The sequence below is a fragment of the Panthera leo genome, chromosome D3 (genome assembly GCF_018350215.1).
Source record: "Panthera leo isolate Ple1 chromosome D3, P.leo_Ple1_pat1.1, whole genome shotgun sequence".
In the NCBI taxonomy this organism is placed as follows: Eukaryota; Metazoa; Chordata; class Mammalia; order Carnivora; family Felidae; genus Panthera; species Panthera leo.
This window is the reverse complement of record NC_056690.1, coordinates 602,181-616,785: the sequence shown is the minus strand read 5'-3', so window position 1 is coordinate 616,785 and position 14,605 is coordinate 602,181. Positions and strand designations below refer to the sequence as shown.

The 14,605-nt window shown below is 65.1% G+C and overlaps 1 protein-coding gene across 9 annotated transcripts in view; it reads left to right on the top strand.

Moving 5' to 3' along the window:
• Nucleotides 1–14,605, top strand: part of FBRSL1 (fibrosin like 1) — a 78,297-nt gene that overhangs the window by 38,448 nt on the left and 25,244 nt on the right. For all 9 annotated transcript variants that reach the window (XR_006195388.1, XM_042911059.1, XM_042911061.1 and 6 more), the window contains exon 5: nt 8,652–8,681. Coding sequence is in view for 8 of the 9 variants with exons in the window: in XM_042911059.1 (XP_042766993.1) it covers nt 8,652–8,681 (30 nt within the window). In the remaining variant the exon portion in view is untranslated. The remainder of the gene's footprint in view (nt 1–8,651; nt 8,682–14,605) is intronic.

Below are 14,605 nucleotides of genomic sequence, written 5' to 3'. Positions count from 1 at the left end.
GGTTGCATGCCCTCCCCTTCCCGGGTTTCTGGGGACTCACCCTGCTGGACAGAGAAACTTCCTACCCCCACTCCTTTGTCCTGCCAGATGCTGGAGGTGGGAAGGAACAGTCCCCCTGGAGGGTCCACCCCCCCACCACCAGTGTTCTGCCCGCCACCCCCACTCACAGAGCAGTGCTGCGTGTGTGCTGAGCTGGTCGGTCACCGTCGGGTCAGGGCAGCACAGCCCAGGACAGCCATGAGCGCCTCCGCCCCCAGCCCTGGGACCTGGTGCCGTGGGCAGCACCTGCCATCAGCACCTGCCGTCCTGCTGGGGCCCCGCCAGAGCTGCCTGCAAGGGTCACGTGTGGCTCCTGCGCGCCGGGATGGGGGACAGGGACGGCCCCTGCTCGCATTCCTCCCCGCGCTCCACAGCACCACAGAGCCCTGTCCTAGAGGGAAGGGCCAGCTGGGTAAGGTCAGGCCAGGGTCTGCGCTGCAGGGGAGGAGCGTGACGCTGCCCTGGGGCTGGGGGCCTCAGTGTTCTCTGGAAGAGGGCCAGGGCGGTAGCCCTACAGGGCCACAGAGACAGAGTGAAAGTGTTTGCTGTTCCTGTGCCATCTCCGAGGGCACATGGTTCTGGAGCTCTGCGCGTCCGTGACGGTGGCCCCGGGAGCTCCCCCGCACCGAGGGTGCAAGCAGAGCGTATCTCTGGTGCCTGCCCTTCTGGGCAGACGGCAGGAGAAAGCAGACCCGACAGGTGCTTTCACACAGTGTTGGCCACCGGTAGGAGACCCTCACTCAGAGAGGGGCAAGCACGGGGTGCCAGGCGGGGGGCAAGGTCAAGGTCCGGACAGAGTGCTAGAAGGAAAGGGCCACGTGGAGGCTGAGGGGGCCTAGCCGGCTCATGGGGCCAAAAGGGATGCCAGCTTCAGGCAAGGCTTGTCCCAGCAGCCCAAACACATGCAGCCCGTTGGCACTTCTCTGGGCGGATGGCTCCATGAGGGGTGGGGCGCTGTCGGCAAGAGGGGACTGGGTTCTGGGAGGCATCAGGGCCCTCCAGCTGGGGGCCTGGAACCCTGAGCACGGTTGTCTGTGCCTCAGGGGTCACACAGTTGTGTCACGGCCCTCGTGCTTCTGTCAGATCAAGGGCCGGATTTAATGTCAGGAGAGCGTACGTTTGTGAGAAACTGGCTTGTCTCTGCGACGTTTTCCAACCGTCTTTAAAATTTCCTCCCCCATTGTCGTATTTCAAACTGGCAACAGGCGCACAAAAGAGGCTTCAGCCCCACTACAGGGGGAGCGCCTGAGGGCAGGTGCCCAGCCCTCCGGCCTCGGGGAGCAGCTGACAGAACGCCCCTAACTGGGCAGGTGGGGGTCTGGCACACGGGTGGGCCACGGATTGGGGCCTGCCCCGGTCAGTTTGCAGGGACTGCCAGGAGAAGCCATCCCGTGTGTCCCCTGCACCCCGTCCCCAAAAACTCCAGGCCTCACAGAGTCTATCTTCCTACCTGCTCTCTGTAGGAAAGGCCCCACCACGGGCCACACATGTTCCAGCTGTCCCCTCGCTGCCTTGTGGACTCCAGGGCACCCACTTGGGGACATTTGGCCGGGGGAGTGTCAGCCTCGGACACTATGGTCACTCTGTAGTGTCCTCTTGGCTGGGACTACACATGGTGTGGACTCCAGGAAGGCTTGTGGGGGCCATTGCAGCCCCCGTGCCTGTGCCCTGCCTACGTCGCCCCCCCCCCCCCCCCAGCACGCAGGACACCTCAGAGGGGCAGGGAGGCTGGCACACTCCCTGCCTGCCTGGCCTGGGGTGCGGGGCAGCCCCTGCCCTCCCTTCAGCTGTAGGTCACCGTGGCTTCCCACCTCTGCCAGGCCCCGCGCTTCGGTTCCCCGTTCCTGCGTCCGGCCTCCAGGCGGGTGCCCGGGAGGGTCCCCCTTCTGCCCGGGACCCTGCTCGGAGCCACTGAGCGCGTAACTGCCCCGGGGCAGTTTGGTGCCGAGTCCTGGGACTCCCGTCCGCCCCCGTGACCAGGCCCCAGCCCTGCCCCCAGAGGCCAGACACAGACTCTCTGCGCAGGCCCGCAAGGACGCCTCCGGGCGGCGGCCACACGCGCGGGAGCCGTGGCTGGAGGGAGGGCGACAGGCCGGGCCGCTGGGAGATTCAATTATGTGGGACACGCGGGGCTGTGAGGGCACAGGAGGTTAGGAATTAATGTTAACGCTGTTCTGGTTGAGACTTTTTGTGTTGATAAATAATTCATGAGGCAGTTAGCGCTTTGAGTCTGACAACACGGGAATATATTAATACAGTCGACGCCGCGAAAGGTCAGCCGTGTGCGGCGGGGCTGCGGCCCATCTTTTGTTCTCCTCTGACACGGGCTCGTTAATGATGCCAGCCCCGCGAGGGCTGGCGGGGGAGCCGCTAACGAGGGACAGGAAGAGGGGGTTTGTGCCGGCCGTGGGCACGGAGGAAGACACGGACCTGAGGGACTGGCGAGGCCCCTGAGGCGGGAGCAGAGGGTCCCCGCCGTCCCCTTGAGGCTCGGGAGAGGCGAGCAGGGACCTGATCGTGAGGTGGGGCTGTTTGCCGTCCCAGGTGTTTGTTGAGCGCTTAGTGCAGGCGGGGGGCGGCCCCAGGCCCTGTGGTCAGGGGATTGGAGGAAGCCCAGGAACCCCCGCTCTCACGGGGGCCATGGGACAGCGGGACGGGGAGAGAACGTGGAGGGGCTGTCGGGCCGGGGTCCAGAGGTGCCACTGAGCACACTGGGGGCGGGCGTTCCACGGGGACACGTGTGTGTGTGTGTGTGTGTGTGTGTGTGTGTGTGTGTCAGCATGAGTGTGCAGGCATGCGCGTACGTGCGTTATTACACTCACAGCGTGGCCTGCAGGTAGGGGAGGCAGGGTTAGCAAGGGGCCCTCGACACCTGTGGGGAGAAGGAGCTGCCGGTGGGAACAGAGGGGCCCAGTGCGGGGCGCAGCGGGGTGCACGGGCAGGCAGGTTTGGCCCTGTTGGGGCTCGGACTCCCGAGAGGGACGGGGCCACCCCGGCTATGACGGGAGATGGCGTCCAAGAGCAGGCAGCAGCCGGGGCGCCAGGCCTCGGTCAGTCCAGGCAGATGTGTCCCCCATGCCGCCACCACCCTGGGGCACCACCCGAGCATCCTCTGCCCTGGTAGGCGATCTCAGACAAGCTGTCCCACGAAACAACACCCAGCTCTCCTGGAGATCTTAGGGAACTGCAACGAGGGAATATTAAAAGTAATTCGTGTTTTTCACAGTGGTGTTGTAGGTTGGCCCCCACTGGGAAACCCAGAATCCCTCAGGAGTGCCATCCCCCTGAGCCCCTGCATCAGGAGCGGGAGGAGGACAGGACAGTTCAGACATCAGCGGTCAGAGCCCAGGTCATGCCTCCGTTCAGTCATCCGTCCATCCGGGCATCCGTCCCCTGCCTGCTCCACGTGGGTACTGTGTGCACCACGCTGAGTTTTCCATCCGTCCATCCAGGCATCCGTCCATCCAGGCATTTGTTCCAGGCCTGCACTGTCTGGGTTCTGTCCAGGGGCAGCAGGTGGGTCATGGGCCAAGCAGTGGAAGAATCAGAATGTTGCCCCGGGTCCTCTCGAGATTCAGAGGCTTGGGGTCGGGCCTCCCCTCTGACCGGGTGCTGGATCTGCCCGGCGCCCCGTGGCCCGGACTGTCCTCGCTGATGTGGGCTCGTGCAGTTGGCTACTCAGAAGCTGCCGCGTTTCCCGCCTCAGCTCAGACTTGGGGCTCAGGGATGGTCCCAGGCTGCCACCAGGCCCCACGCTTGTCACCTTGGTGACTGCTCCCAGCCAGGTCTCCAAGGAGGCAGAACGCCAGCCCACTTGTCTCTCAGGGCCCCAAAGAGCCCACTGCCCGCCGCTGCCCGTGAGGAGGCCTCCAGATGGGAGGCCGCCCGGAGCTCCCCATCGCACCCGAGACGCAGACTCCCTGGGCGGGAACAGCCCGGGGCCCCCTCCCACCGCTCCTGGCTGTGAGGGGCCGCGGGGCTGCCTAGGGGTGCGGCCTAGGGGAAGCAGCCCCGCCCTCGATGACCCCCCTGCTCAGGGAACGCGGCCCCGCCTCCCTCCTCCCACGCGCGCCTGCGCAGCTCCAGCTGCGCGTCTCCGCTAAGTGGGTCTCGCTCACCATCAGCCCGTGGAGGCCGTCCGCGCTCGGGCTATTAGGCTGCAGTAACTTAATTGCTCGTTAATTGGGTAATTAGTGCTTTGTTTTGCTTTAAAGCCTAAATACTCATAAAAGTGAATTAGCTGAGTAAACAAGAATGGGATTTTCAGGGTCCCCATCCAGCTATCGTGCATAATTAATCAGGCTCGCTGTGACTTTCTGGGCCAGAGTGGCCCGGAGCCCTTTGCAGGGTGATACTGCGTGATACCCAGCCCTGTCCCAGCTGCCATGAGGGCGTCCCCGGCTTGGGGTCCTGACCAGAGGGGTCAGATGGAGACCATGGGTTCCAGAGCCCCCTCACCCACTCGCCTACTCTGCCTCAGTTTCCCCATCTGTACGCAGGTGGGTCTGTGGTGGCGCCTGAGTTGTACAGAAGTGACCCCAGTGAGCAAATGTGCCGTCAGCTTCACCCCCCACACCGTCCCAGGCCTCCCGCTGCTGGGATGCAGGGACGCCTCTGTCCTGCCTGCCCTGCCGGCCCAGTGGACCCCCGGGTCCTAGTGCTTGGCTCCTGCCTCTGGGCCACACGACTGCAAGCAAGTCCCTTTAGCTCCTGAGCCTCCACTTTCTTGTCCGTGTAATGGGCTAATACCACGGCGAGCACTGGTTGGACAGCTCCCGCCTTGTGTCGTGTGACCCACACTTGCGGTGCCGTTCAGCACTTGAGACGGTCACCCAGCTGGTCCTGTGGCCGCCCCGGAGGAGACTGCGGCCCCCACCCCACTCCTGGCACCCTTGCCTGCCCATGGGGTCCCGAGGCATGGCCCTGCATTGGTGGTGCTCACTCACGTGACCGGGGCGCCCCAGCCCCAGCACCCAGCCTGTCCACGGCCCCTTGTTTAGCTTGCCCTGCTTACTGGGCGTGCTTTCTGAACCCCTGTGGAGTGCGTGCAGCACGATGGAAGGGAGCACCCTCGTGTCCTTCTCCAGGAGGAGGGACACCCACGCAGGCGGAAAGGCAGCCGCTCCCTCCCCCAGGTTCTTCAGAAGCAGTGCCAGCAGGCACGGTGAGACCCGCGAGGGGCTACGGGAGGGTGAGAGCCCTAAGCACAGACGAGCTGTCGGCACGGCCACACGCACGGGGACAGGCGGCTCTGTCAGGTCCCCTGGGTGCACACGTGGCGTGCGGTGGGACACCCGTTGGACAGGATGCCCAGGCGCTCACTTGACAGAGGCCCAGAGCACACCCTGACACGCGTCGCAACATGCACACGCACGCGTGAGCCATGATGGCACGCCCAGGGAAAACGACCACAGCAAGGATTCCTCGGGTGTCCCCAGAGCACATGGAAAGTGCATGGACACACCTCAGGGCGCATGGGTCCGGTCCAGGTGGGGTCAGCACTAACTGTCCAGCAGCTCAGACAGTCTGAGTTTCTGCCTCCACGCTCAAGTGAGCGGCATAGAATGTTCCGTTGCCTTCCACCCCCACGTAGACCATGGACCCTGCTGATTTTTCTGGTTTGCAGCTGCTTGGGCCTTTGTGAGCAACAGTGCCCTTCCGGAGTGAGTCCCAGACTGGTGAGAAGTAAGGTTCTCCTTTGCCCCCGGGGCAGCTCTGCCAGCTGGACCTCCAGAGGCGGTACCCCAGACTGTGGACCACACCACACGCCTCCTGCTTCGCAGGGTAGAGTGGGGCACCGAGTGGGAAGCTGGAGCGGGGAGGACTTCCAGCATCCTCATCCAGGACAGGGCCCAGGACAGCCTCTGGGCCCCACGTGAGCAGGAGGGACCCTGCCCCGGCTCCCTGCCTCTCTCCTCTCCACTCCCCGTGGGCACCTCTGGGCCAGGCCCAGGTGCTGCAGCAGCTGATGGGAGCCGTGGGCTCAGCGTCAAGTTTCCCCGCCCATGAATTTTTCATGCCTTTGTTTGAGAAATGGAAGGCCAGCGGCCTTCCCCTAAGCTCCGCCGTGAAGTGGTAATTACGTTCGCACTGAGACGAGAAAAAGGCACATTTCTGTTGCTGTCGAATGACCGTGTTGATTTGCGTCTCCCAATGCTGGAGGGTGACAAGCAGCCCCACCCGAGCAAGCGGCTGCCCGGGTTTCTGGAAGAAAGGCCTGGTGATGGAGGCCAAGTTCTCCAGACCTCCTGAGCGGGTGCTCGTAGGGGAGCAGGGCACTGTCAGGTGAGAGGTGTCTGTGCCCAGACCCTCTGGGGGGCTAGACGCATCCAAGGGCTGTTCGGGTGATGTGAGGGAAGAGGCTGACGCGGATGATAGCGATGGCAAAGACGGTGACGGTGACGGTGGTGACGATGCGACGATGGTGGTGATGGTGATGAAGATACCATCGTGCTGTATGTCCTGCTGGCCTCGTACCCAGCACTGTTCTAGTGCTTTGCGCGGATTCACTCACGGAACCTGCGCAACAGCCCCGTAGGTGCGCTGTTGTCTGTGTTTTGCAGAAGCACAGACTGAGGCACAGAGAGGTCAAGGGACTTGCCCAGGCCTGCACAGCATGGGTGGTGGCACAGCGTCCCAGTGGGCGTCTGCTCCGGAGCCCGTGTTGTGGCCTCCCGGCCATAGCCGGCACGTCTCCTCGGGGCCTGGAGTCTGTCCTGTGCTCCGTGGACTCCCCGCCTGGACCCCCACCCACGCCGGGGCCACCCGGCCCAACCCTGTGAAGGTCACCTCGTTCAGGCGGCCCCTGTAAGACGGATGTGGCTCTTTTTCCCTCCTTGCCCTGATTAATTGCCTCATTCAGTTCCGACTCTATTGCAGTTAAACATTAATTCAGTAGGACTTAATAGCGCGAATTCATCTACGATGTGGCCTGTGCTGGCTGACAGGGGTGTGCGTGCTGTTTGGTTAATCACAGGATCCGTGCACTCGCCACAACGCACCCTCACCCCGCCTTGATTGTCGGGCCATTAAGCTCTCATCGCGACACCTGAAGCCGTGGGGAGAGGTGTGAGGCAGCCCGTCCTGGGGGGTTCCGGGCGCCCCAGCGCGGTCTGGCCGCACACGAGGCCCAGCCCTCCCGGCAGGGTGAAGGGACCGCGGTGTCCAGCCCAAGGGCTTGGTGCCACTAACGGAGCAGGAAGAGGCCCGGCGGGGGGCCTCCCACAGCTCTGCCGGCAGCTTGGCTCTTCTGCGCCAGCTGTGCACGGGCCCCCTTCCAGGGCCCCCTCCCACAGGCCACGACCCTCTGGCCCCCACCCCTTCTCTGCCAGCACAGAGACCCTGGCCTTCCCTGTCTCTAGGCCAGGGCTCCCACAGCAGAGTTCAGTCCCAGCTCACTGGGACTGCACAGTGACACGCCACGTGTTCTGGAATGTTCCAGCCCCTCCTCGCCTTCCCATATGCCTCCTGAGTTTCAGCCCCTCTCCCCATCCCCGGACCCGGCCACGCAGGATTGCCCTGGCCTCTAGTAGCCATGCGGCCAGCACCCTGTGGGCCCACCGGTCCCTTCTGTGAAAGGACCTCCCCCCGATTCTGGGGGTCGGGGGGCCTCTGTCCAGGCCCTGCGGGGGGGAGGGGGGGGTCCGTGGGGCTGAGGGTGGGAAGCTCGTGGCCTCAGAAGATCCCCCCCAACGTGCCCAGCCCCCAGGGTCACTTTCGGCTGCAGTGAGTGGCACACGTGCACAACTCTGTGAGCTTTGTCGTGGAGCGCACCCCTGCCCTCACCCCGGCCCCCTCCCTGCACTAACCAAGTGGAGGGCACCGCGCGAGCAGTGCGTACCCCTGACTCCCTCCCACCCTCCTGCGTGGGCCCCGGAGATTTCTCTTCAGCGGGATAATTCATCCGACGGGACGTGTCGTAATTGCAGTTGCTGGAAAGGGATTATTTTTCTTTATGTTCTTGCAGGGGGGCATTGCTGTGGTTTCTAGAGGAGCAGTCTTTCTTTTTAAAGCTCTGCGCACTGAAAACGGAAAACAAAGATTTGTTCGCATGATTGCCAGCCTTCCTTTAAAGCAGCCGAGCTGACACGTGGCGTGGTTTATGCCCAGTCTGTGGCGGCTCTCCCGCAGGCGGTGCTGTGGCCACGGCCTGTCCTGACCCCCTTGTCTGTCCCAGGGGTCCAGGCCCGCTAGCCCCTCGCCCTCCCTGCCGCCCCTTCAAGCCGGGCCAGGCTCCCGTGTCCTTGCCCAGAGGGCACCCTCGATCCCTTCCCCGGGCCCCCACCCCCACCCGTGGGCCTCGTGAAGCGTGTGGGGTGTGGCCTGTGCCTGCCGCCCAGGAGACCAAGCTCTTCCCGCCTGGAGACCAGCATGTGGGAGGAGGCCTGAGGGGGTCGCAGGGTAGCAGCTCTGTCCCGGGACGGGGGTGATGCTGCTCCAGGTGTGGCCGGGGTGAGGAGGGGGCTGCACGGCTCACTCTGGGCCCCAGGGTCTGCCTGGCCGGCCCCACAGAGCCCTTGACCGAGGCCCCCTCTCCCCACAAGCCCCCCCCCCCCCCGCCCTGCCCAGGGGTGCTGCGGGGCTCTGACTCTCCTCTGTCTCTCTCCCCGCAGTGTGACAGCGAGAGTGAAGGGGACGACAAGGTAAGCCCCCCCCCACCTCCTCCTGAGACCTCCACCCACAGGGGTGCAGAGGACAAGGGGCCTCGCCACAGGCTCCACCAGGGCTCCCTGGGATGGAGACCGCCAGGGGCAGAGCAGGGTGGGAGGGCAGCTTTCCAGGCTGGGGGCTGTAAACGTCACCAGAAAATAGAGACTTCCGTTAATAGCAGCGTGCTAGCACCTCATAATTACCCTCCTTTTCAGGAACAATGAAATTCCCATTAACTCAGGATTTATGCAGCTGGAGAGACCACAGCGCAGGCCTCCTTAGGGCCCTCGGTCCTGGTCATCTACCGGCCCTGGGGTGTTTTGTGGGGAGCAGGGAAAGAGGTCGCCCAGAGCCCTGAGCTCAGCAGCTGGGCGCCTTATGGGCAGAGATGCCCCCCCGGCCCCCGCCGGCCCAGGCTCCTACGCTCACTGTGGGCCTCTCCCCCAGCCCAGGGAGAGGGGGAGGGCACCGAGCCTCCCTGACGGATACCCGGGGACACCGAGGCAGAGGGAGGGTAAGGGTCACACGCCTGGACCCCAGGCAGGCCGGGTGCATAGTCCTCTCGGACACGTGAACGGCCCACCTGGGAAGAGTCGTAGCTGGTGATGAGGCTGCAGGCGATGGCCGTGCACCAGGCTGCAGCAAGGGGCTGAGCGGGTAAGGGGGACGAACGTCCAGGCCACGGGGACGGTGCGATCAAGCGCTCTTTTCGGGAGATGGGCCGAAGGGTCCCCCTGAACACCGGCTCTGAGGCAAGTTTTATGACACGGGGTAAAGTCCCACGGGACATCTGTGTGCTGTGTGACCTTGGTTCCCGCTTACCTGGTGTGTCCCCGCCTGTCCTGGGGGGACAGCCAGACGGCCCCTCTCGGGAGACAAATACATGAGCAAGTGTGCAAAGGACTGGAAAGCCGCACATCCGAGGCAAGTCAGCCTGGAGGTCCCACGTGGGCTTGTCCCTGCGGTCTGGATGGTTTGGGGAAGGTGGCCGGAGGCCGGGCGGCTGGGAAAGAACGCCATCGCCGTCGGGGTCCCCTGAGGCACTTCCGTGGCTGTCATGGGCCCCGGGATGGGCGTGCGTCCACGGGAACAGTCGTTCCGAGATCTCCTGAGTGAGTTAGATTACGCGCCTGGGCCACCGCGTCGCCCTCGGCCTGTCCTTGATCTAAAAACACCTTGCAGGCAGCTCTCTCTGAGGCCAGGGCCTGCTCGAGGGGGTTCCAGAGGCCGCCGGCCGCCGCCATTAGGACCCCAGCCTGTTTCCACAGGAGAAACTGAACCGCTACCCCCACGCTGGTTCCTTCCATCTGTCCAAGCCCTGACGCTGCTGCGGTTGGTACCCCGCCACCTAGAACCGCTGCCTCCTTCCCTCCGGCAGCACAGGGCCGACCCTGGCCCCCTAGGGGCCTCCAGAGCTCGGCCTGGCCCCTTGGTCGCGCCCGGTCCTGCCTGTTCTCTGCTTGTGAGTCCAGCCCTGCTACAAGAGGTGGAGACCGCGCCCCAGGAACGAGAGGTCACTGCTGACGTGGTCGTCAGTGCCCTGGAGCGGGTGGCAGGCCACGGCCGAGGGTAGCAGGAGGCCGGAGCTTTGGCCTCCTCCGCACTCACATCCAGCAGGGAGCCCACAGGCCGGTCCCGGCCGGGGAACGGGGGAGAGCAGGTGCGGGGTGGGCAGTGGGGTGCACCGTGGACGGGTGCGGGGCAGGGCCTGGAGCTGAGGGTTCTCGTCTTCCTGCGGATCCCCTCGTAAACTGCTGCCCTAGAGGGTGTTAGGACGGCCAGAGTCTGGGTTCCAGGGCCCCCTGCCTGGAGGGGCTGGCTGGGGTCTGTGTTGGGGCCCATGTCTCTGCCGTGTGAGGTGTGGTCGCTTGGCCCAGACCCGCCTCGGGCTGTGACTGGGGCCCGTAGCTGCGGGTCCTGGGAAGGAAGGGGGATGGTGGCCATGGGCAGGGCCAGCCTCCCCCACCGCTGTGTGCTGGGCCCCAGCCATGGCCGTGGTCTACACGGGTGATGTGACCACACATCCCGCCCTAGCGTGTGACGGCCTCTGGCTCCATCGCAGGTCAGGTGGCAGGCCATGCCTCCCCTTGTCCCCAGCTTCGGGGAGGCTGGGGCCAGAGGAGGAAGCAGGGCCGCCCCCTCCCCCCCTTCCCCACCCCCGTCTCCCGCCCCGGCATCCCTGCCCGCACCAGGGTCATAGAGACACCTGTCTTGGGCCACGGCAAGCTCTGAGTCAGTTAACTCAGAGTGAGCGAGCCACCGTGTTTCAGCAAGCCCTCGGCTGGAGGGCCCGGGAAAGGGCTCAGGTTGGTCCCTGGTCACCCGGGTTCGCCGCTCCCATGAGCGTCTGCATCGTCTGTGACAGTAGGCCGCGTCCCTGCGCAGCTTGGGAGGGAGGCCCAAGCCGGGGCCGAGACTCCACGCAGGCGACCCTGGTTCTGCACAGGCTGGGTGAGTGAGGGCCCGGACGGGGCCCTAAAGCTTCAGGATTGCTTCCCAGAGAGGCTGCCTGAGCGAGGCCTCCCCGAGGAACGGTTTGCCACCCACCGCCGATGCGTGTCTGCATCTCTGCCTCTCTGCCCCTGGGTGGGCCGTGCCTGGTGGACCGGCACCAGTCGGGCCACTGTACCTGTGCTGCAGAGGTCCAGCCCCGCCTCCCCCCGCCCTCACTGCCTCGCATCTGGACAGAGCACAGGCCCTTTGGTCCCCTCCCAAGTCTGCCCTCATCCGACGCGGAGACCCATACTGCCCGCACACCGGGACCTCCCGGCCCTCAGTCCTGGCGCTCAAGGAGCACATGCCAGCTCAGCCACACGGCCCACGTTGGTTAGGGCCCGCGTGTGGCTGCCGTAGTGGAAACGGGAGTGAACAGTGATTTGATAGAGGACTTGGTCTCTCTCAGCTGAAGTGCAGGCTGGGCTGTCCGTGCTCAGCAGGCTGCTGCCTGTCGGCCCGGCCAGACTTCACATACGGCTTTCCCCCCTCACAGTGACCCCTTGCCCGTGAAGGCCGCGGTGCCACGTCTCCCGCAGCTCACCTCCCACCGCACCGATCGCCTCCTGCGTGGTGAGGCGGGGAGTGTTGGTGCAGAATGTCCGGTGGGGCTGGAGCAGAGGGAGAGAGAGAGGGAGAGTGCGTGAGTTCACACGGGCCCGTTGTGTAGATCATAGTGGGAAGCTGAGGGGGAACCACTGTCCCAAGAGGTCCCTGTCCCTCCGGGCTGCACGGGGATACTGTGCCCGGTGGGTGTTGCCTGCGGCGCAGACCCCTTAGTTTCCCCCACGGCAAGGACACCCCCTTACTCAAAACCGCTTGGTTCTGGAGTTTAGGGGGGTGAGTAGTGAGTTCGGATAGCAAGAGAGACCCGACTTCCTTCTGCCTTCCTTTGCTGACCCAGGCTGGGTTTCTGGGTGATGGGTAACTTCCTCCCAGCCCATCAAGAGGCAGGTGCAGCTCAGAGGGTGTGGTGCACTCTCCTCCCCCACCCACCCCCTGGTCCAGCTCACCTGCACACTCAGCTCCTCCCCCCCCCAACCCCCCCCCCCGCCCCCCATCCAGCTCACCTGCCAGAGGAGCCAGAGAAGGGCCTCTGCCCTCTGCAGCCCCGACCTGTCTCCAGGCGCACGGCAGGGTGAGGTCATTCGCCCCTTCCAGGAGGAGCTGGTCAGGGGAGGAAGGTCAGGTGTCCCCACAGTATTTCTGGAAGGGCAGAGCCCTGATCTTATAGGACTGTAAGAGCACGGGAGTGAGAGACAGAGCCATCCACCTGGGGCCTGGCCGCGGGGTGCCTCCCAGACACTCGCTCAGCCCCGGGGCACTCGTGTACCACACAGCGTTGGAACGGGCTCCACTTGTCACTCTGCTTGCTGTGTGGCGGGCAGAAGACGCCGACGCGGCTCTGGGGCTGGGGCGGGGAGGGGGGCGTGCTGCATGTGCAGTCTGGGCAGGAGGGCGACAGTGTGCGGCTCGGGCCCTGGATCTGTCCGCGCTGGCAGGATGCGCGCACTGGGCCCGGGAAAGCATGGCCGGTGGGCAGCACCCAGGGAGGTCACCCCCCGGACGGGGCAGCGAGCGGGCCAGCCTCCCTCTCTGCCAGCCTGTTTGCTCCTCCTAGACCTGCCAGGGTCTGAGGTCAGATGCACCCGCGCCTTCTGTCGGCCCCGCCGCCCCTCCCTCACTGGTCCCCTGGGCTGCTGCCAACCCATCCCCCGCTTCACCCCTGGCCTTGGGCTCTGTGTCCGCCCAACAGCATCCCTGGAGGAAGGCCTCCCCGTCGCCTCCCCCTGTGGGTGGCCACCCCCAACCCTCCCCGTCGCCTCCCCCTGCGGGTGGCCACCCCCACCCCTCCCCATTGCCTCCCCCTGTGGGTGGCCACCCCCACCCCTCCTGACAGGCCAGGCTCTGCCCCTGAGCACCCCATCCCGGCCCTACTGCGGGCGCTGGCTGCTGGCAGGGAAGGCAGCCTGGGCTGCCAGATGGCCCCTCCGCAAGGCTGTGGGTGGTGTCTAACCGCTTTTTTATTGGAAAAGTATGGGGTGAAAAATTGCGTGGGGCTCACTAGGCAGCCTCCTGGGCCTGGACTGGCTGCCGTCTGCCCAAGTGGCCCCACCGGTGGCCGAGGCCGCGCGCTCCCTCGTAGGCAGGCTGTCTGTCTGGCCTGCCAGATCCCCTGTGAGGACACACCCCCAGCGCCAGGCTCTGCCTGCTCCTGAGCAGCTGGCCAGCCGGTGGGGGCAGGGGTCGTCTGTGGCCACCGGCACCTGTACGGCCGGCCCGCACCCTCCGGGCTTCACTTCCTCTCTGCTAAGCGGGGGTCACAGGGGTGCCTGTGGTCTGGGGTGGAGGCAAGCGTTCCAGGCATAGGTGCGAGCATCTGGCCCGTACACAGCACGTTGGGGGCTGCCCCAAATGAGCCAAGCGGGCATCTGTGCCCCTGGGTCAGCCTCGCTCCTTGTGTGCTGTCTGCAGGGAGCACACGCTCTGGACCAGGCTCCTCTGTGCCTGACTGGGGTCCTCTCTGAACCTCTGCTTTATCTCTGCAATGAGGCTCGCAGAGTCCACCTCCCGGGCCCCCGTGAACTGCAAGGAGAGGGCGCCGTGGACCAAAAACGGAGCCCCTGCCCTCCGGCCCGTAACCCGAAGGATCCTGGGAGGAGGAGGGCCCGTGCTCAGACCAGCACCTGCTTGTGTCCTGGGATCACCCCCCTCTGGTGGGGGCGGGGACGGGGGCGCTTGTACTTGCCCCCCAGGCCAGCTGCCTCCCGAATTAGCACCTGCAGCCCCTCCTGCAGGAAGCCTCCTGGCCCTCGGAGCTCCCTGCTTCCCCACGTGGCTCTCCTAGACCCGCTCCCGCGAACACCTGCCCAGGAGTCCGTAGGAGGCCCTCCTGTCCCCCTCACCTGCCGTCCTGCCTCCCGGCCAGCTGCCGTGGGGATGACGGTGCAGGGAGCCTGTGCTCCCCTGCACCCCATGTGGGTGCTGGGAATGGCGTGGTGGTGGGGGCGGGGGCAGTGAAGCCAACCCCCACTCTGAGCTGTGCCCACAGTGTCTTTCCTGGGTCTGTCCAAGGCAGGGTCTTGGGCTGTTTGCTTACTGAGGGTCCAGGCAGGCACTGGGTGTGGCATGTAGGTCCCAGCAAGGACCATCAGCTCACCTGGCCCCAGATAACTCTCTGTTACCCGTTGTGAGTAGGGCATCTGAGGGACAGAAAACCTCAGTGATATGCCCCGGGTCCCCCAGAGTGAGGATCCACCAGGACTGGAGGCCCCCCCGGGATGGTCAGGCCGTGGTGTCCTGGCAGAGGTGGTGTGGCCTGGGCTCTGGCTGCAGGGTGGGGGTCACCTTAGCACCTGCTGTGACAACTTGTCACAAACTCAGTGGCTTCAGACAGCTCAAGCTTTATAGTTGTGGAGGTGGC